Source organism: Lathamus discolor, chromosome 5 (genome assembly GCF_037157495.1).
Source record: "Lathamus discolor isolate bLatDis1 chromosome 5, bLatDis1.hap1, whole genome shotgun sequence".
Classification (NCBI taxonomy): domain Eukaryota; kingdom Metazoa; phylum Chordata; class Aves; order Psittaciformes; family Psittacidae; genus Lathamus; species Lathamus discolor.
This window is the reverse complement of record NC_088888.1, coordinates 46,410,861-46,434,451: the sequence shown is the minus strand read 5'-3', so window position 1 is coordinate 46,434,451 and position 23,591 is coordinate 46,410,861. Positions and strand designations below refer to the sequence as shown.

At 40.4% G+C, this 23,591-nt stretch overlaps 1 protein-coding gene across 2 annotated transcripts in view; it reads right to left on the bottom strand.

The window, feature by feature from the left end:
- The window catches only part of SNX9 (sorting nexin 9), a 60,759-nt gene extending 38,075 nt beyond the window's left edge, over positions 1–22,684 (bottom strand). For both annotated transcript variants that reach the window (XM_065680631.1, XM_065680632.1), the window contains exons 1-3: positions 22,460–22,684; positions 2,747–2,833; positions 338–412 (exon numbers count right to left, since the gene is read on the bottom strand). In XM_065680631.1, coding sequence (XP_065536703.1) covers positions 338–412; positions 2,747–2,833; positions 22,460–22,471 — 174 coding nt within the window. In that variant the 5' untranslated portion in view covers positions 22,472–22,684. The remainder of the gene's footprint in view (positions 1–337; positions 413–2,746; positions 2,834–22,459) is intronic.
- Positions 22,685–23,591: the final 907 nt, after the last annotated feature.

The window sequence follows — 23,591 nt, the reverse complement described above, 5'->3', positions numbered from 1 at the left end:
CATGTCTGAATCTTCAGACAGGAAAACAAAATAATTATTGGATCATAAGGCCCCCAAACCGAGAAGCAGACTAAAACAGCTCATGTTCTGCAGGTCACCAGTATTTGCTACAGATAGCCTCCTGTTGCATTTCTTGGGAAATGATTAAGAAGCACAGTAGCTTGGATGGCATGTTTGCACTGTCTCCAAAGCCAGCTATAGCTGCTCAATAAGATTATATATTTTAAGCCTTAACATTGGAACTTTTATGTTTGAGCAGTACAGTCTGATCAGTGAACCAGAGGATAGCTTTTTCAGTAGTTCTGCTTTCTTAGTGCAGAGCAGTGGAGTCACTTACCTCAACATAATCTGTTGGAACAAGTCCTCTCTCACCTTGGCTGTTTTTTCCTTCTAACCAGCCTCCACCAACATCCTAGAAGAAGTAATAATATAGAAATAGTTTTACTAGACAGATTCCACAGCATGCTTTAAACAGCTTAGGAGGGAAGCACCATCTTGCTGTCAAATGCAGTGTTCAAAATACAGCTACAACTGCATGACCATGAACAAATTCACTTAAATCTGCTGAAGCAGCAGATACTTATTTATATAGAACACAGAGAGTTCTTGTTTCACACAGCTACTGTTGACTTTAGACTTAACAAACGTAAGGGTGGAAAAAGGTTGATTTTCAGCACTTTATGAAACCAGTCAACTGTCTGGACACAGACTGCATCAAACCACAGCTATTATAACGCCAATTCCAAGGCATTACTTTTAATCAACAGATTATAAGGAAACAAGACCCAAGGAATTAAGCTGTTGTTAATATCTGTAAAATCTCTGCTTCACTTATTGAAGATACAGAGGTGTGTGGTGAGTGGGAGCTATAACCCACAAAAATATTAAGGAGAATCTCAAGATTAAGAGAGGCACATGCCATGCAAGATCTGGAGACACTCTAGTTTATAGCAAATTTCAGAGGCAGATCTCATGCTATTAGGACAGAACTAAGACAGTTCACCTCTGATCTCTGTGGGACATCCTGTTATTTGGTTGTGGGATTTGGTTTTTTAAACAAATATCCTACATACACTAAGCAGTTCAGCAAAGTCAATACCAGGACAACTTTATTAGCAATAAGCTAGTTCTGTTTTAAATCAAGCTGTTCCTTAAACACATTGCTATAGGTCAAGCTAACTCACAGCTGAAAACTGAAACTACATATGCTAGACTGCAATTACTGAATTTCAGGGTTTTTTTAATTTGTCTTTTAACAGATGTATTTGTTTATTCATTATTTTGTTCTTTAACTTGAAAATTTTATGTAATCCTGCACATAGTAAGAAGTCTGCTTACATATTCAAGATTTTAAACAGTAAAGTTCCATCAGTTATTAAAATAATGAATTCATTTTCTTTTCTCTTATGTACCTGAAAGCTTACACATAAGAACACAAACAATGCGGCACCTCAGATTATGTATTCAACTAGCCTGATTAACTGCAAGAGCAATGACATCTTGAGCCAGAAGTGATATTTGCAATGCTACACTTCAGAGTGATCATCAGTGGACTTTCATGACTTGCACTATTGCCATCTAAACATATCATATCAAAAAAGATCAAGAGCTTTTGTGGCAGTCCATGTCATAGTTCAATCATGGACAGCAAAAGTTAACTAGAAAGTTTTACTTGCTTTTAATTAACCTTAACGCAGAGATGTCTTGTTCAGCAAGAACTACCTTAAAAGTGGTAAACTATTTCTTTAGTCCTACTTTTGCAAAACAGGATTAAGCTCCTGAAGCAACTTAAAATGTTACCTGTGCCACAGTATAGCATACTGTAGAAGAAAGTGCTGCTTCTATTACATACCTGCTTCAAATATTTAAGGTCAGTGGAACTAAAAATTATAGGAATATACATGACTAGGCTCTTTAAAGAATTAGTTTATTCTGCATAACCCATGCTTCCTATAAAACCAGATAAATAAAACCTAGCAGCAAAATCAGGTGGGGTTTGTCTGTATGTGTTTTAAAAGGGCAGTCTATTCACCGAGCCATATCACTAAGCAAAAATCAAAACTAGAATCAACTAACACTTACCTTGTTACCAAGGGTAAGAATTATACAAACAATAAAAATACACTCAAATTCAAACTGCACACAAATCAAATGTCAGTGCTCAAAAGTACTATTTATTTATGAAATCCCCAATAATGTTTTCACCAGTCCTTCCCTGTACCTTGTCCATATTGCTTTAATAATGAAAGGACACACATATTTGGTAACAAATTTCTGTTCTAAGTTCTTTGAACAAAATTGGAATGCTGAAGTTGTTGATTAAGAAACTCAAAACCAAGAGGGGAGCTGGCATGTCAGATTTAAATGCAAGTGGCAAGCACCTGGCAGACCATATAGACAAAATGTGGAACATAGGCATATAAAAAAAGATAACACATTCAGCTGTAAAGGCTACCAACATCATTAGGTCCTTCCCCGGCCTTGTCACTCAGCTCTGTTTAGAGGGGAACAAAGCTGAGTAAATTCCTAAGTGTGTAGGCACAACTCAAGAAGTCCCCACCCTTCAAAACTGCCCATACCATTTGTTTCCATAAAACTGTTTGAAAATTCTATTTAGTTTATTCACTGATTCTTCAGGAGGACAGCCAAGGCTTTCATCAGATGTCACCTGGAACCCCTTTTCTTCCACCTACTGGCATTGGGTCAAGAAAGCACACTGAAGCCTTGATTCCATCTCAGGTCTTACCGGGTTGGTAATTACGATGATCTCTCCTTCACTGACTGTCAGCTCGTTGTTTCCAGGCTCAGCAGCAAAATCATACATAACACGAGCCTGTGTGTGTAAAAAGAATATAGCTGTGAGCTTTCTAGCTTCTTTAGAAAAGATTTTATGAAGCAAGTATCAGCACAACTTATTCTTAAGTAGCAGAAACAGTAAGTAGAGTCAGGCTAGATGTACAAAGAGCAACTCAGCATGCAGGAAACAAACACTTCCTAATTTAAACTCCAAAGTGAACACTAAAACTTTGTAAGATGAAAACCTCCTGGGGAGTTTGTTAGAGATGATCATTATCGCTCAAAGTGAAGTGCAAGGTCCTACACCTGGGTTGGGACAATCCCAGGCACAGCTACAGGTTGGGCAGAGAAGAGATTCAGAGCAGCCCTGCGGAGAAGGGCTTGGGGTACTGATCAACAAAAACTAAACATGAGCCAGCTTCAGCATGCATAGCCCAGAAAGCCAACCATATGCTGGGCTGCATCTGAAGAAGCAAAGGAGGTGATCCTACCCCTCTGTTCCGCTCTTGTGAGACCCTGCTTGGTGTGTGTGCAGTTCTGGTGTCCTCAATACAAGGATGACAAGGATGAGCTGTTGGAGCAAGTCCAAAGGAGGCCACAAGGATGATAAGGGTGCAGGTGCACCTCCAATATGAAGACAGGTTGAGAAAACTGGGGGGGCTGTTCAGCCTGGAGAAGAGAAGGCTGTGTGGAGACCTCATAGCAGCCTTCCAATATCTGAAAGGAGCCTACAGGATGCCAGGGAGGGACTTCATCAGGGGCTATTCAGCCTGTTTCTATTCAGCAATAGGACAAGGGGCAATGGGTTTAAGCTTGAACTGGGAAGTTCAGGTTGGACATAAGGAAGAAGTTCTTTACTGTTCCAGGCACTGGAACAGGTTGCCCAAAGAAGTTGTGAATGCTCTATCCGTGGCAGTGTTTTAAGGCCAGGCTGAACGGAGCCTTGAGCAACATGTTACAGTGTGAGGCATCCCTGCCCATGACAGGGGGGTTGGAACTAGATGATCTTAAGGTCCCTTCCAACCCAAACCATTCTACAGTTCTGTGATTATTTTCTAGGAAGATTTATAGTTTAAAACTGGCTGCTCTCTGCCATGCCCATAACTATCTGTACAACCTTTTCTAAGAAAAGCAAAGGCTTCTAACTTCCAATTAGAAAGCAAACAATCTAACAATCCAATTAATCCTCCCCCCCCCCCCCCAAGACATTCCAACTCCAATTTGGGTAAAGGCAACTGTTTCAGAGAGCAAGCAATTCACAAAAACATGTAACTGCAGATGTAAGTAACCACTGCTGTACATAAAAAATGGTACATAAATAGTTTTGAAATTCTCTGTACACAGGAGGAACTATACAAGTGCACAGTGAGAGCAGGCCTGTTACATATTGGCTTGAGGGGGAGAAGGCAAAACAAAACCAAACTCATGGAAGTGCTTAGACATACAAGAGCTTTACTATATACTAACTACTACACTACATAAAGAAATGTAGTGTTTGAAACACAGACAAAGTTGTTTAACATTTAAAGAACGGTTCTACTTTATACAAAGAATTATGACATGGCCTAAAATTATGTTCCCAAACATCTTTTAATTGTCTGCTATTAAATTCCTTTCCAATCTAAAAGTAGAGAAAGCCCTCAGGAATTAGAGGGACTGTATTTATTTTCTCATAAACTGTTTAAATGGATTCAGAGAGCAGCCACATGTTTTTTCCCCTTGACTCTTAAAGGAAGATCTAGAATCAAAGTTTTAGCTTTTCATTTAAACAGTACGTAAGATAAACTTTAAACCTGACCACAGTAAAACCTCTATCTAAGCTTCTCTTCCCCTGAAAGAAAACTCACACTAGTAGAACTTATAAATTTAACACTTTATTATTTAACACCTCAAGTCCTTATGTGCCCCAGAAGTAATGAATACATTACTTTATCCGATTGATGCCAATGCTGAAGTACCAAAAAACAGCAAAAAGAAAAGCTAGACTATAGGTCAGAAAACAGAAATAGACAACACTGACAGCTATAACAAAAACATCAATCCTCAATGTAGACTACATCACAACCCTTATTTCTCCAGTTCATATAGAATTACAATCAGCAGAAAACAATTCAGGAAGCACGCCAATTTCCCTAGCGCATCTTGAAAAAGGCAAGGCTATGGTCTCCTCCTCACCAGAAGACCTACACTTTAGTTACCTCAACTCGCACATAAAAAAAACCCCAAACCAAACAAACCAAACTAAATCCAAGAAAAACAATTTTATACTGGCGTCACTAACAACATCAGACACCGCATACAATAATGAGGTCCTTCTTGTCAGGTCAGGGGGAAGGAGAAAACCCAAACCGAAAGCCTGATTGTTTCTGCCATGAAGATGACAGCAAAATCATGATTTCTGTTGAAAGCAAGCTATGTGATAGGAAAAAAGTAAGTCCCAGAAGACAGACATTCACCATCAAGCCCTGCTTGCCCCAAAACTGCAGGGTCTTATGATTCTCATCTAAACATCCCTTCTTCTGCCATAAAACCAGAAAAAGCACAACTTCCCCCCCTCCCCCAGTTATCATGTGGAAATATTTCTGGCTGGTCAACAAACACTTTAAGTCAGTGTAAATAAAAACAGAGCCAAGCAAAAATTTGTATGTTGTAGTTCAACTGACAAAGCTAATCTGAACCACGTGCATAACAACTCAAACACTTGGTCTTCTCTACTAGAGAAGCGCAACATTGCAGAAAAACCATGTCCCCCAAATACTCTGAATGCTTCCTTGCATGAAAACTTTTCACTCTGAACTGAGGCTTTCAGCACTTTGAGATCATGTCATGTAAAACCAAGATGAAGAAAACCACTATCAATAATAACAGTTTTCTTTCCAGCAGTAAAGCAGGCCTCCATGCAAATATAAGAATAAGCTGCCTTACTTTCCTTTAAAAGTAAACCAATCAGCATACCTTTTGAAATACAAGAACATTTTACATAGGGGCATAAAAAGGGCCACCCTCCAGGCTTTTCCCCTCAGCAGTAGAAGATGAAGGTGTTAAAATATGTCTTTTTACAGCAGGTTACTAATACTTATCCATGTCCTGCAAGTCAATTTAACAACACTCATATGCTAAGCATCTGAACCATGGGAAAAGCAGCTTTCTTAACCAGGGAGCCTTCTTAGCTTTCACGTAGTTCATCATAGTATGAAGTTCTTCCTTTTATCCATGAGAATGATGTGCGCTCACCAGGACACAGGCAGATTTTACCAGCCTTCAGGAAAACTCGCAAAACATCCCACAGTAATGACCAGACAGGAAAGGTAAGATGTATTTATGTGTAATAAGAGAACAGAGACAAGTACTAGGTTCTCCACATGCAGCAGGGAAATAAAGTTACTCAAAAATCTGGAAGTATTCAGATTGTAGGGAAGGAAAACCAAGAGAGATACAATTTAATAAAGTCATTGTGCCAAAGTCTATCTATGCACCTGCTCCAGATGCCTGTTTCACATGTTGCTAAAAACAAAACCAAAACCAAGCTAACTAGAAAAGGGGAGAAAAGTTAAAATACAATTTATTTTTGCCTTAATACAGTTTAAGAAACTGATAATATATAAAAAGATTCACAATACTGCAGAAATAAATTATTACAGCACATTAAGTGTCTGAGCACTTTTGTAACTTGACCCATATATTGATGTCTCAAATGCATTCCTCAGATTTTTTGCTGGTACTCTCTGTATCACTTGCATTTTTGGGCTCATTTGCCTAGTTTGGGAATTCAGTGCCTAAGAACTCATGACAAGTAAGTTTTGATGCTACTCTCCTACTGTTCAGATTTAATGGGAAAGTAGTATAAAGTCCACAAATTCTAAAGTAAGTGAAACTAAGTCCCTAGCTGTTTTCCCCAAATTTAATAAGTGTACTGTTAAAATGGAAAACCCTTTAGCCTTTCCTTGGGCAGAGGCATCAGCCCCAACCCTATTTAAATTCTTGACATTCAGTTACAAACTACTATAAAAAGGAAAAAGGTTTGGTTTTGCAATGAATTTTTTCCTACTTACTAGCCACAAATATTACATCTAAGTAGCAGATCTGGCTTAGAGTTAGATTTTTACCACTTACACAAAATAGCATTCGGGCTATTTTTTTTTTTTAAGAAGAAAGCAAGAAAAGGATTTCAGCTCCCAGGCACTGCAATTCATGCATCAAATATTAGGTCTAAGCTTAAGAACATTGTGAATATTTATAAAATGGGAATCTCTGACAAATTCCAAAGATCACAGAATGAAGACCAAAGACAACTTCTTCAAAACACCAGTTAAAAAAAAAACACCAACCACACCACAAACAAACAAAAAAAAACACAAAAAAAACACAAAAGAAAAGCAACACAAAAACAAACAAAAAACCCCAAAACCACAAAAAACCCAAGACTTGTTATAATGACCACTGTGCTTCATATTCACTTCTGGTCATATGCAAAAGGATCAAATAATCCAAGAACTAGAGGAACTGCAGAGATTCAAACATTGTGTTACTGTAATAAAAGCCATTGCTTCATTTAAAGGCTATTGCAAATATTCAATACATATAAGAATTACTAATCTATTAGCTATAAGAAAATCAGTTTCTTCTACTGGCTACATGTATTTCTTCCTTCTCATCTCTTCCTTCTCATCCCCCCAAAGACATAACTGGCTCTGGATTTTGAAATTGTTTTGTCAGATCCTTTGAGAAAAAGGACTGCTAACCCAAAAAGTTTAAACACCTTTCATTGACCAGAAAGCAGACCTAGTCATTGTACTGTACATCTCCTACCTCCCTTTGCTCAGGTGGTAGCAGAGCTTCTCACAAATCCACTGGGAGTTTGTAACATATACAGACATTCATTTTGTGCACCCTTGTGTGAGAAAAGGCCACCACGAATTAAGCAGAATCCCACACAATGCAAGCCAAGGAGGAATGGGCTCTCTGAGCCCCAGCATCTCTGCAGCTCCAGCATATATTGCAGTTTCTCTGCAATGAGAGGAAACTGGCAGTTTTCTACAAGCTGAGAAATCAGGGGAACCAGTCAGAATTCCTCCGTATTAAAGGAAAATGAGCTTTTCAGCAGTATATATGGGTATAGGATTTTAGATTGTAATAAGGAGAAGAATATAGAAAGGAAAGCAGTAATTCTCAGTACTATATTGGCATTCTTTGGAGCCAGGTCTACCTGCTGAAGTTATACATCAGGACTGCAATTTCCAAATTTACTGACTTACTAGTGTGAAACCCCTGAACTTCTAGAAACTCTAAGAATTGCAATCAGTCACTATCACTGTCTCTTAGAATGATAATAGTAATCGTGCCTAAGCATATTAAAACACAAAAGATCCTTCACATTGAAAAGCAATACATATTAGCAAAAGTATTATTTCTTGGCAGACCCAGAACAGACCTAGCCTTTCTGCATCACTTACTTCTGTCTGAGTTTAGTACCTCCCCACTCTTCCCAAAATATTAAAAAAGAAAGAGGAGAAAAAAAAAATTAAGCAAGAGATTTGCCAACTTATTTCTGCAGGCACAGGACTATGCAACCATACCTGTCAGTGCGTCAAGACTCTTAGCATAAATTAAGTCGAAAGGAAGTTGGCAAGCAAAAGTAATGAAAATAAAGTTACAGTGAAGGATTACATTATCACTACGCTAAGTCACTAGGAGAGTATCCAAGATCTCTGTAGATATCCTGATGGACTGACTTTTCTGTATTTCCCCCAGAATCTTGGAAGATGTGATAAAGCAACAGAAGCACCTATTTCTCTTAAGACTGTCTTTTCTAAGATGTTTCACTTGAAAGATGCTAGGCTCAGATGGAAAAGCAACTTACCCCCAAGTCTGACAACCCTGTTGTGCACAGGCACATACTTGTCTGCATGACAACTCACCTGCAGCAGACTAGTTCTTTCATGGAGAAGTAGGACAATGAAAACTACTGTGCATCCCTCACTAGCCCTGAGCATACAGACTGACAGCTAAGGCACATCAGTTGTGCTCACAGCAGCTTTTATAATAGCTTCTCTGTCTAAACCTCTGTTGATAAGAATGATTAACGACCCACATAGAACAATTACTAGTTTTTGCTGACTCTTTTGAGGCAAAATGCTTTTGTAATGCAGGACTTCCTGATGCAGAACTGCTGCACCATAATAAAGGTATGCTTCAGAGCACTAAAAATTAAGAAGCCACTTGAAAATTGGACACACTTTGAAAACACTTTCCCTACAGACACGATTTTGTTGTATTAGAAAGAGCTCTTGTATTATGCCATAGATTCATCTGCTTCAGCCATGCGTTAAAATTTAGGAAACTTGTACCACAATGGCTTCTCTTCAACAGCTGGCAGCGTCAAATAGTATAAAGGAAATATCCATAAAAGTTTTATAGTATGAAATTCCCATAATAAATGCATGCCTTCCTTTTAGTAGTTAGCAATTCTGTGCATCAGCCATCCAGCACTGAACAGGGATTCACAGGTTTCATTTGCCTGATGTCACCGTCTCAGAAATACATCTGCTGTATCACAGCAGCAAGGAGGGCAACACCTTCCAGGTTCATGCCTCACCTCCAGTTTCCAGCCCTACTGTTGCTGGTGACAGCAGTTCCCAGATTCACAGGAGGAGAATGAAAAGAGGAACAAATTCCATTTTGTTTTTGAAAATAAATGGGGCAGATAAATCTTTTCAGAGAAACCTGCAACCCACTAGAGAAGCAGAAACATCATTTGGGAAGCCTTGTAAAACATTTTTATAAAAAAGTTAATCATTAGCTAGGACTCCTCTTCAGAGCTGAAGTCCTCAAATTTTAAACAGGCTTGGCAGTAAGCAGACCTGAACTGTTCTTCTAGGACAGCAGCTTAAGCTTTTAGCTGGAATGAAGAACAAAGGGCTTTTGGTCCAATAACTCCAGTACATTTCCGTTATGAATAAACTTCAGAGAGGTTTCCTACAAAAACTGTATTAGGTAGTACAAATATTCTTCAGTAGGTCTTATAAACATAAGCCTTTGAAACCAGCTTCTTGAGAAACACTGATAAGCAGTAAGTTGACTACATCTGGAAACACAGAATAGTAAAACGCATTTTCTGTCTTCACAGACATTTTATTCATTTTCCACCACAAGGTTTTTGGACGTCTGTTTTTTGGGGGCAGGGGCTGTTACATTTTTGGGAGGGTTTTTTTTTTTTTTGTTTTGGGTTTTGGTTGGTTGGATTTTGGTTTGGGGGGGGGGGTGTTGCTTGTCTATTTGTTTTATTTGGTTTTGTGCCTTTTTTTTTTTCCTCTCCCAGACTTGTTTTTCTCACCAATATTGTTTTTAGAAATAAAATATGTCTTTTAAACAGCAGTTCTAAGAGAACAAAACAGAAACAGCAGGTTAGGATCCCAGGATTAGAGAAATTGAGGAAGCAGAGATAAAAGAATAAAGACAAAATACTAGCTGAAGATCAGTAAGTTCAGAAATTGGCAGTATCTTTTGATTACATCCAAAAGAACAGTTCAAAACAAAGTATTTAATCTAAAAACTGGCAACACTTTGCAAGCAAAAGGAAATTGAGATTATTTTTGCATGTTCAGCTCTGTACTATTTGATCTTCTACAGCAATTTGCACTGTGATTACTGTCTAATATTGTTTTTGAGGTAGTTTAGAACAACTGCAAGACATCTGACTTGTCATCAGCTTTAAAGCCCTAGCTGTCTTTATCACCTTAGCAAAGCTACAGAAATGATGCAGGCAGGGCAGGCAAGGCTCCAAGTGACAGTTTAACCATCGTTTCATTTCACCGTTCAGACTGCCTTAAATCACCGGTTTAAATGAATCTTTGAAAAAATACTCTCAGCAAGTCAAAACACATGCCAAGTCCCACTGTGGATACTACTAAGGGTACTGTGAGAAGTTTAAAACAACTAATGTCCAAAAAGCTCAGAAAAACACCAAGTGCTTCAGAAACAGGCAGGAGTCCCATCGCTTCTTTCCCATCTCAGAGCACTGAGGACACTACCTTTCTTCCAATGTGGAGATTGTTTAGACAGACTTAACCTTTCCCCAACCCTTTACCCTGAAAGCCAAACTCATCCAAAAGCCAGTAAATACTCCAAGACTGAAGAGATTTTCACTGTAGCTGCTGCAACATCTGCAGCTATGATCTGACCAAAAAGAACTACTCTTCATTTTAGCTTCTCCATGACAACTGCATCAGACTGATAGACAAAGTGTACATTTGCATAGCCTATGCAGAAATATCAAGTGTCTCTTCAATTCCTTATGCCTCTCAGCCTGGAGAAGCAGCTACCTCCTGTCCTGCCTACTGTAAAGAAATCTCTACACATGTTCCTCTCACAGGCATTCCTATGAGACAAGAAGAATACAAGCCTGAAGAAACCAAACCATGCCTTCAAACTGTTTCTTATATTGTGATTTTATTAAACAATAGGTAAAAATTAAAATTTCACTTGTCTAAAAATTCTCCCTTTAGTATTACACTTCTTTTATAACACAATTTTCTTGCTGCTTTCAGCAACATCAGAATTAAAACAAACTCATCCAAAAAATGAAACCAAGTTCAGTCCAGAACACCAGGTTCAAAATATTCAGGTCAAGATACACAGGTATCATTACTCCAAGTCCCTCATCAGCTGTAACTGCTAGATACTCATATTACTCTACAATTTCACAATAAACATTGCGTCTCTTGACCTTCTCGCTCACTTTCTTAGCGGTTTTTCAACCCTAAAATACTTTCACTAGCCTGCAGCTAGTCATTTGAAGTCAACACCACTAACTATAACAACATTAGAAGCAAATTAAATACAAATAAAAAGCTAAGAAACAGATTTGCATAATGTCTTCCAGCTAATAAAACATGCTTGCTGACAGAGGAGAAACAGAAAGGGAGCTCCTTTTCAGCCTCAGAAGCTGCACGTGTTTACAGTATTCAGGCAGGTATTTAATTACGTATTCACTATCTCATATTGCAAGAAAATGGTTAACAGTGCATGAGGAGTTTCCAAAAAGCACAAAATAGTTTGAAGTGTTCATAGGGTAAGGGACAGCAATGAAATATCCGATTACCACCAATATGCATGCGGCACACACTGGCACTTCTGGAATTAAAGGTGCAATAAGCTTACCTTCAAATCATTTTTGTACAATTTTATGTAATAAGGAAGAGATTAGGCAAGTTTTCAGGTGTTAAGGAGAGTTGGAAATGTTTTCTCTAGAAATAAAGAGAATGACTTATTAGCCTCTTCACAGCAACTTGGGCTTTCCCCAGTGAGGACACATTAGTTCTTCCATTCTACCACACAGGACTTCATTGTCTTGCTGAAAACCAGGTTTGGTCAGAAGAGAAGTACCTGAACTCTATTCAGGCTGGTCCAGCTCATTTTTGGTTGTGCATCTTATTTTTGTTTTAAAGAAAGCACGCTTCTTTATAGATGCCTACCTGTAAGCAAACATTAGCACACATCAAAGCCCACTGAAACACACTTCTGGCCAGCACTACAGGCAGCACACACACTACGAACTTGCACTTGAGTGAATTCCTACATGTCAGGAAGCCCCTGTTCAGCTCAAGCATCTAGGACTAAGAGTTACTGATGCAGCATGAGGAGCAAAATGGTTAAAAGACAAAGATCTCTCAGAAGTGCTAAATATAAGCAATGTTAAAATCTTTAGATACTAAAGCAAATTATAGCTTCTTCCCATACAGTTACAAATCAGGTGGGTAGATAACCACTGCCACAGAGCATGGAAAAAGCAAAGAGAAACTGGTATTTTCCATGTTTACAACAGTGCTCAAGAATTTTAAAGTCTGTGGATTATAAGCAGCTCAGTAGTTTTAAAAAGCAGCATTCAAATTCTCATACTTTCAAAAGAACCATCATGCGCTAAATTGTGGTGTTGATACAGACTTATTTACAGGGCACTGTCAAACCAAGTAACAGAAGCAATAGGGAAGCAAGGGAAATTCTGTTGCAGACATACATGCAACACACCCATGTGACTTAGAGATGCTTCCAAATACTGACTCAGATACTCCTGTGAATCAGATCTGAGCTTTCAGTTGGGTTAAGCACCTGAAGTTTTTCTTGTTTAAAATGTTACTTATAAACCAGTTATAAGTTATTACCAATGTACTGCAAAACCTTTAAACGTGAGTGAGGAGCTCCAATGATACCCGAAGATCTTTTTCAGAATCAATTTCCTGCACTGCTTCAAGTGCCCAGAGCTCCCCATATTTTTCTTTCTTAATACCAACCTATTCCAGGTCCCCAGATAGGCTAGGAACAAAATTATTTCTAATTTTAGAAGGTTAATTCCAGGTACACCAGGACATACAACAAGTACAACATGGTTTGATGTTTATGGATGTTAGGCAGGATACATTTATCTCAATCATGATTAAAATCTCTGCCTTGGTTAGTCATTACTGTCTCTCTGAAATCAAACTGCAACACTTGAAGCAGTTTGCTGAACCAATATTTAACTGTGTGTTTCAGAAGTGTGACATGCCGAGTCCCCTGATGTTTTTGCCTCAAACTTCAGGGTGATGAGTATTGTACCCACGCAGTCCTGTCCCCAAAGAACAAAGCCAGGAAGTGGTGAAGGTTTCAGAAAAAGCCTAGAGCCTTTGCCAGAAAAATTGCCACATTGTGACCTACTCATTAAGACAGCTTGTAGTCACATAACAGTGCACCCTCAACAGGAGCGGAGATCAGGAAAAACAGTAATTACCCCAGTAACTAGAGAGGCACAAAGCTTCACTAAAGTTATCTAATGAATTTCAAATCTTTTCAGACTCACCATACTATTACAGGTTGTGCATTTCAATGTGCCAGCACAAGCCAGTCTAGAGCAAGTGAAAAACTAGCAAAGCAAACTACTTGCATGTTAAAATGATGCTACTTCAAATCAAGCCTGACCTGGTAAAATACAGAATGGAACAGTCGTACTACTTTTAAGTTCTGAACACTGGTAATATTTATAGGAAAACAACTCAATGGCAAGCTAACTGAACACGTCTAGGAAGGAATCTAAAAATCAGCAGAACACATCCTCAATGTGCATTTCTGCTAAATTCTCTGTTGAGTAACCAACATTTATCAATATACAAATGGTTTGGGATCTCTTAGCCATTTGTAGAAACACTACTTTATGAAAGCCCAATAACTGAACCATTTCTATGTCTATTTTATGACAAAAAGTGAGGAAACACAACAACACAAATGTTGGCATATCATTTTATCAGATGAAGCTTTTTGACTCTAGAAATGAGCAAAGTTCAGGTTTTTGGGGTTCTAATGTATCCAAGCCTACAGCTATTTTATGCTTTTCTGCAGCTCAAATATGCAAGGCCCAGTCATTAGACCTGGCCAAAGAACACCCAGCACTTGCACTGGACACTGGTCACCTGCAATTTAATGCAGTAATTTAATGCAACGTGAACACTGGCAGTATTGCTCTATCCCACTTCAAATCAAAACCACCCCACCAAAACACCACTGCTACCACCCCCCAATCCCACTCCCCCCCCCCAATAAATAGAGCTAATGAATGCCAGAACTGGATTAAGTCATACAACATTTCAAGTTTCTCCTTTACAAATCTCCATTTTGTATTGATTTCAATTGAATACAAACTCTTCTACCAGCAACCTTTACAGTGACAGAAAGCATCAAAGAAGTCAGAAAAGAAAGTCTGAACTTCTGCTTCCTTACAAATTACTAGAAAAATTGGCAGCTTGACAAAACGCAACAGAGCTGTTGATATAAAAATTACAATTCAACCACCATATATAAGCTTCCAAGAATATGGTGGAGTTATTCGCGTCAAGGAAGATGCTTAATTTTGTATTCCATAAGCAACCATTTTCAGAAGACAAATAGAGGGCTATTAAGGGAGGAAATTACAGTACTGCTGACAGAACTGTGCTGTAACTAGGTAAGCACTAATTACATTCTATTATCATACGTTATTGCAATATTTGATTAGTGAATGAAATCTTAGCCCACCCCCTCCCCCCCCTCCCAAATTAATGTAGTGGAGGAAATAGAACATTTAACCTTAATTATGAAGACTCTGTAGGACAAAATTATGTGTCTCATCAGCCATGGCCTTATGGCTGCAGATAGATGAGTTGTATAGGCTGTCCAGGGAATCCTAGGATTTAAGTCAGAACTAACAGGAATAATAAATGTAACAGCCTTATATCAATCAGCTTTCCTCTGGAAATCACACATATAATCATAATCAAATAAAAAAATCCTCATACAGAAGAGAACCATTTTAAAGCTATGCTAAGTGGATTTTTATAGTTGTTCTTCAAAATTAGCCATTTTCTTGTATTAGCCAGGAAAACAAATGCTTTTCTTGAATTCAACTAGAATTGAGAGGGCAACTTATTTTTGCTCTGAACATTGAGAGCTGGAGTCTCAGAAGGCTGGGAAAAGCAAAGCAAGTCCAAAACCTACTGTGTATAAACAGCGATACCATATGAATACACAAAATAAAAGCACAACAGTTTTCTTGCCAAGGAGCAGCAGATGGCAACTCAGAGCAGAAGTCAGCAACACAACGGTTAAGTCATGAGAAAACGCCCATCAACCAGTTGTACACCAGTCCCACTTTTTACAAGGTGGGACTGAATGATTTCACCTGGGCAAGTCCCACTTGCAGAAACCCCAGGTCAGGCATGGTTGCCCATCCCCAGAAGCAGCTGTTTTGCTTGGACTCCCAGAGGACCTCCTTCAAGCTGCACTGCCAATCTTCCTACCACCTCCTCCTCCTTCCAGCCACCGATTTTGCACATTGGAAACCCCTCCTATACAGTGGCTTCCTTTACGGGGTAGGGCCTGGGGAAAGAGCTGTTCTCAAGTACAGAAGGAAATAAGAGTTCCAAATGAGAATGCAAAATGGTTCAAATGCACAAAGTCGCTGGTTTGACTCTACTCAGCACACTTACTAGCAGTGCCCGGGATGGCTCACATTCCCTTCATACCATGCCATATCCTGAATGTCCCCTCGCAACTACAGAACAGCTGGACCAGCCTATGTAAAGCCAGCTCCCTAAAAGAAGAGCTGTCCCTCATGCCCTTCTCTTACTGTGGTTCTTACAGACAACTGTCTGTCAAAGTTCAATGATTCTGGCCTTAACTGCCTCTCCCTCACACCCCCCACCTAACAGATATTTCTTACCAATAGCTCAAAGAGGAAAAAAAATCCTTTGGAAAAAAAACCAAACTGACAAGGCTCAGAGCTTAAATTAAATATTCCAGTAAGCAATATGCATCTACTTTTTTCCTCCTCCATAACACTTATATTACACATACTGGACTACTACAACACTGCTTGGTTTTTTGAACTTTGTGTTACTTGGGAAACTCCTTTCCAGTCATAAATCACGGAGAAAGGAGGAATACAACTAAAGAAAATAAAAGCACAACCTCTGGCTCTCAGAGAAGCGTAAAGTGAATGTGAATGACCTTGTAATTGTAAAACATGCTTTAAAATAGATTAGCTATTAGTTAGCTCTAAATGCTGAACACTAATAGTTATTTACTTTACGTAATTTCAGATAGCTAAATGTTGATCTCTCCTGCTGCAGTGTTGGCAGAAACAAATCACTCCCAGTATTTTATAGTCTCCATTACCAGCTTTTGTAATGTTTTGCAAGACTGCTTCCAACGTCAGAATTACTAGTAGATCTAATACAGGAGGGAACCCATATATTTAAAATGGAAAAGTTTTCCTATCATTTTTCCCTTTGTAATCTCTGTAAACTCTGAAATTTGGCAGATGGTCAAATCAAATAAGGAAGTTTTTACAAACACAAGACGTGTGGATATTCCACTCTTCAGGGGCTTTTTCAAGACCTGAAAAATCTGAGGTTCTAAATGAGGAATACAATTGACAGAGAAAAACCTTGAAAGAATGGAGTAAAATAAATGTGTTTTTACAAAGCCAGTTAACTGTAAAGACTCCTTGCTGAAACACTACTGATATATGGAGAAATGCTATCAGAGCGAAAATCTGAACTGACGAATCTATAAACCATATGAAGCTTATTACGTCATCTGATACCAGACTTCCTTCTCTTTAGCTACTGTAATCATGTTTTTAAATAACAACCCCTGGTTATGAGTCTCTGATGACTCAATGACTAGCTGCTTGAAATAACTTTGAAAAACTGAGTCAGAGGAATCATTACGCAGGTATAGCATCATACGGACTCTCACCAGTTTACCAGCACAGACATCAGAAACCCTGCACTAGTAATTGCTGCAATGCAACATAACCCGCTTTATCACAAAACTTTAGAAAAATCATACTGTCAGGGAGAAAAATAAAAGAACAGAAAAACCTGTATCTTAATAAAATAAGATTCTATCGGCTCTTGTGCTCATCCTAACATCTCACTCCAGGTAAAGAACCTCCAGTAAATTTGCATTACCTGACATTTTCACCTTCTCTAGCCATCTTGTTGCCCCTTTAAAACAAACAAAGAAACAAACAAACCCCAAACCAAACAAAAACCACAAACAAAAAAATCCCAAACCAACCACCACACAAAATAATCCGAAAAGTCCAAATTTTCACATCTACTTAATTACATTAAAAAAAAGCTCCTGACTTTTCATATAATTGAGACCATGAAAATTAAAATTCTTACTTCACTTTTATTTTTGTTCCATCACATCCTACATACATAAAACAATTGTAATCTCATTCTTTTTATTACATCTTGCTTTCCTGAACTTAAAGAGTGGAACATGCTAAATGGATTATGAAATCAACTACACAGAAGTTCATTTCAACTCACAGATGTATTAAGATTTATTAGGTGAATATTCTCTCAAGATGCAGTTTCCTAGAAAAGCCTACTTTCAAAGTTAGGACAATACAGAAGGCAGACTTTCAGAACACAAAGTTTGTGTATTCTGGAGGGTTTATCACAGAGGGAGTCCCGTTTCCCAGCTGCAAACAGAACAAAGAATTGTTTCTGCCTGATTCATAATGCAAACATACAAACAGCTTCATCATGGCACAAAGGAAAATTTGAGGCTTCGTTACACTAATAAGGGCAATAGAGAACCAAAAAGAAAGCTGAAAGGAAGGATGCACACTTAAGCAAAATAATCTTTATTTGAAGTCTAATGTGTTATTCTTTCCTACCTGAAATTTTAACATATAAATAATTATTTCCCTAACTGCAACTACTAGAACCATGCTAATTTCAACTATACCTGGTTAGGGACATTCACAAGAGATAATGCAACATGATTAGATGGAAAAACAAAGCCTTCAACAACATTTCCATGGTTTAGAAGTATTGCTAAGCTATACCTTCCTTTAAAAACAGCATATTCAGTGTAAGCTTTCATCTCAGGGGGCTTTTTCCCACAAAAAAGGGTGCCAGTCCTACAAACAGAACCAGGTATCTGGGGTCTTAAAGTAGACAAAACATTGAACAATTGAGAACATAACAGTGGGATACAGGTGCCCCTGAAATTACAAAGAAAAATTTGTCGCTATTGACACTAAGACAGGCCCAACCTTACAAAGATTATCAATACATACCTTGCGAAATATCTAGCTTGCAAAAGTAATGTCACAAACTTCAGTATTACTCCTATAAATCAGACTTTACTGGCTCCTAGTTCCAACTTCAACTGTTAAACTAAAGCCCTCACCTCACATTAGAGGCACAGGTTCCAAAACAATTGTCTTGACTACCAGCGTGCATATAACCTATCAACTTCTTTTAATATCATCACCTCCTTCTGAAATTAGGACTCCACAACTGGCAAAACAGTCTTTTCAATAAAATGGCTTGCCTGCATTTAAAACAATAAATAACTCCAAAAATAGACTGAGGTAGGGAGCACATTATTTAAAAGCCAGCATATCACTTCCTGACATTTCCAGCTCTCCCTATTCAGTGAAACTCGAAAACAAAAGAAAGGGCAAGGATAAAGCTGGGACTTTGCAAACTCTAGTGGGAAAAGAAGAGGAAAGGCCAGAGAACTCAAGGAGGTACAAACAAAGGAATGAGACTCTCATCTGTGCCTTTTGCAAGCAATCACAAACACATTTACAAGATTGCATTTTCTTTGTGACTATTTTTTTAAGCTTTACTCTTTTAGGCTCAGGTACTTTTTGCCTCCTTTTGTAATACAGAGTTGAAAATAAGGAGTTAGTAAGCTCAAATCTACTTCTGAAGGAAGCATCCAAAATATCTAGCTTAATGCATCAGTTCTTAAACGTGGATATGAAACTGCCTACCTCTGAAGTACGGTTCAACTAAATTACAGTAAAAGTCTGAAGTTAGCATCTCTCCGACAATCCTTTTGGGTTGGGTTTTTGGGGGTTTTTGTTTGGTTGGTTGGTTTGGGTTTTTTTGTTTTGGTTTGGTTTTTTTTACTTGCTTCAATTTTTAGAGCATATGACCTTGAGCAAGACTTTAGGGAATCACAAAATCCACTACCAAAATACAGTAATGTTCTGGCCAAAGAACTATCAACAGAGGTCTCATATCCTCCATTTCCCATTTATATCTCCAACCTTTAACATGAAAGTCTCCCACTCCCAATTCTACCATCCCACCCAACCTTTCGCATCAGCTCTTAGCAAACTTTCAGCCACCGCACCTTCCTAGGACTGGAGAAAATGGCCCCACTGTTTCCATTCAGTTAATTTTGCTACTTCAGCAACTTACAGTAGCTCACAGACTGGCCTGGCAAGTGTTGGAGTCAACTCCTGGATGTAAAGAGAGCACAGGATGAGTAGCAAGTAAGGAGAAGGAGCAATGCTTATTGCTAAATCAGCTCACAGCATCAGACACAGCCTCCAAAGCTTCCAGAGTACTCAGGGCCTACTGACATGTTTCAACAAAAGACTCCCTATCAAGCTACAAGTCACAAATATGTTAGCAAAGCATGAGTGAAGGCCTTTTTGTATCAAAATAATTCTTTCCCCTAAAAGCTTTTATTTTTTAGTTCAGTAAGAAATCCAGTGAGTTTGAATTGTACAGGGAAGATCCAAGCAGATTAAACAGAACAGACAGCAACTTACACAACTGTAGACCACGACTTCATACTGGAAAACTCTAGGAACATAATGGCTGTAGCTTATCAAAGTGGGAGGCAAGAAGACTGACCAAGGTTGACAAGCTAACTATGGAAGTACTCCCTATTTCCTCTCCACCCCAGGAAACCTCACACTTTGATAGAAGCATTTTTAAGTCTTGTAGACAAAAGGATAAAACTGGAAACAGAAGCTGGGCAAAAATATAGATCCCGAATAAAGTGCCAACAGCAAAAGTTGATGGTTAAAAAAAACAAAACAAAACAAAAACAAACCACACAAAAAAGACAGGATTTTCCATCAAATGAAGACTGAATTTTCCCTGACCCTTCTTGTAAAGTATATTCTAGTTTAAACAGGAATCAATTCAGGAAGCGCTAATAGCGTGTGCAGTGCAGGCCAGGCCTGACTGTCAGTCGCCCCTACCAGCTATATGGGATTTGATACCATTAAAGTTTGAGAAATTCACACTCACATATTAGATAACAAATTATAGTTAAGTTTTGTTAACTTTTTCATACACAATATAAACGCGCTTTGCATATTTCTTTTCAAAACAAGGTATCTTGGAAGAAGGCAAGTAACTTATTTGCCATTTCAAAAAAAATAAAATTACTTCCCAATTGAAATGGTGACTGGCTAGTTGGCCAAACTCCTAAAAAGTGTTTCTTGAGTCAGTTACTCAGTTACACTTAGAGAAGTGTATCCTTCACTATAGCTGACATTTGCACAAGTTTGCAAGTTAAAATCCCAAGTGAGGCAATTCACAAACAGCCACCTATCTCCTGGGTGAAGCTCAGAAAATAAAGCAAGCTTCTCTTCACTACTGCTCTCAGTTATCAGCATAGTAAAATAACAATAAAGTAACAGTTCTTTACTATCACTTCCCAATTTTAACCTTCAAGTTAATTACTAAAACTTTCAATGTGTAGGAAAAAAAAAAACACATCTTTCTTGCAAGAAAAATCCTGCACCGCCTTATTTAAAGCCAGTCCTGGTTATGAAGTTAGAAATTCTACACCCTTCAGTCTGAGCCTATAACAACTCCAAAATGTTAATTAAAGAAAAGCAAAATAAAAGTTTCCAAATGTGTGAATAAAACACCTTCATGTGTCTGGCACAGAACACAGGACTGCATGAGCATAATGTACCTCAAAGTGAGGGGAGAAACATTAAACCACTTTCCAACAGCATGAGGACTCAGGACTTTGCATACTGTGCATTATGTAGAATATGTGCACACAAAAGTAATTTTCTTGGTCCCTACAATAGTCGGGTTGATCCACGTTATCCACACACACATTGCACAAATCAGTGGAAACCACCAATATTAAAACTGACCCCATCAACAATATTCTAAAACCTCAACAAGGCATAAAGTTCACTACCTCAACACTTCTTAAACTGCCCAAGGGATTTTGAAGCCTAAACCCAACTTCTCTGTGCTTCTGGAAAAGTTTACCAAAACATGAGTAAGCATCAGCTGAAATGGCTAGAGAGGCAGCCACTTATCCATTAAATTCGACACATTCAAGATGCAGAATTTCTCCAGTAGTGGTAAGTGCAACACAAGTAGTGTTCAGTATGAGAACTGCCTCAATAAAAGGAAGTTTTTGAACTGCTGGCCAAGTTTATGGAATCAGATGACTCAAAGCATTACTTCAAATACCCAAAAAGCTTTCCGAGATATTTAGACAACTTACAGATGACATTTACTAGCAGATCTTAACTCACACCTACACAAGCAGGGACGCTTTCAACAACCAATATAGTAAATAAACACTGCTAATTTAGGAAGGGACCAGTTTCAGACAGGATGAGCTAATTTCGACTGTCGTATTAATAACAGATACTGTTGAAGAACTCAACAAAATAATTTCACTTCCTGCTTTTCTTTCTAATTGTAAACCAGACCTTACTATTCACAGGTCGCACCCTACAGCTCCTGGGCTCCCACAGGAGACACAACACACCCACCGCCCGGACGCCACTCGAGGGGGGCTGCACGAGTCGCCCTGACGCCACTGGGCGGCCGGGGCGGTGGGGGGGAGGCCGCCAGGACGCCCCGTCCCCAGTCTCGCGGTGGGGCCCGCCGGCGGCCGAGGCCTCTCCCGCAGCCGCCGCGGTCCGCCGGCTAGCACCGATCCACAGGGCACAGTGGAAGCGGAACAGCAGCCCTCGGCCGCCGGAGGCTTTTCGACCCTGCAGTCGCTCCGGGCGAGCCGGGGAGCGGCGGGGCAGGAACAGCACAAAACAACTTTCCCCTGCTCCAGACTGACGCTACCCCACCGAGCCCTCCACACCGCTCAGAGGGGCCGGGCAGCGGCGGCGAGGCCCGAGCGAAGCGCGGCAGGAGCGGCCGGCCCACTTCTTCCTTCCCGCGGCCGGCAGCGAGGGGCAGGCCCCGGGGAGGGGACTGGCTCCCCCGGCCCGCAACCCGTCCCGCCCGCCGAGCCCCTCCACCGGGCCTGCAAGTCGCCCGGGGTCCCGGCGCAGGGGGCGCCCCGGAGCCGCCTCACGACCCCCCTGGCCGCGCCGGGGGCTGCTCACCTTGGTGGCCATGGCGCTGCTGGTGCGGACTGGGCTCCCGGGCTCCCCTCCCCGCCGCGGGCCGCGGCTGCTCGGTCGGTGTGTCCGGCCCGCCCGCCGCCGCTGGGCCGCGCAGGCGGCTCTTCCTCAACGTCCCCCGGTCGCTGCCGCCTGAGGGCCGTTGGGCGGCTCAGCTGCAAGCCCCAGCTCTGAGCAGGAGGGGGCTGATGTAGCCGCAGGGCGCTGCCCCCTCCACACCCCCCTGCACGCCTCCGCCCCGGCCGCCCCTTCCCTCGGCACCGCTTGGCTCGGCACTGATCGGCATCCGGGGGGGTGGCGGGGCTGTTTGTCCCCGCCGCGCCGTCAGGGATGCAGGGAGGCACCCGCGGCGTGGCGGGGAGCCCCGGAGGAGCCCCCGCTGTGGGTCCTCGGGTGCGGGAGGGGGACCGGCCCTCCCCTACCCCGGGTGCCTTCAGTGGCTTCGCTGAGTTGTCAGCGTTTGCCCTCAAATTCCCGCTCGCGCGGGGAAGAGAGCCCGCAGGAAGACGTTATCCGTCCCTCGGTTGCTTTTGACCAGAGATTTGGAAGCAATTGTATAGCAAGGAAAGCAATTCTCCCTCGGCCAGGCTCACTGCAGCTCTTAGCGGGATGTACGTCGTCCCTGACCTCCTATTTCAGCCGGGCCTTAGTGTACAGCAATTATTAACAGAAGAAAATATCGTACAGGAGCTGGTCAGGGTCAGTAGCATTACTGTTAGGTGCTCTGCAACCGTCTCATAAAAAATGACTGTGACCCCACTTGATTTCCAGCCTGCAGGAGAGATGCGGTGGGAGGCTAAAGTAAAGGGGATGGGAAAATGTAGCAGCAGGGGTTGTGCAAGGTACTACACCATCAGAAAAGCACAACTTCTTGTCAGGATGTGTATAGTGTTTTATATATATGTGTACATATATGTTACCTATATATGTGTATATACATATATACACACATACTATATATGTATAGTGGTTGGCCTGGAACAAGGAGTTGCTTCCTTTCTGTAGAAGGAAACACATGGTGTAATCGCTAGGGCTGTCAAGAAGAGTCTGAAGAGGCAGGTTGGTTGCAGGGAAGCTGCATTATTCTTTACACCTGCATTTCCTTGCCCATGGA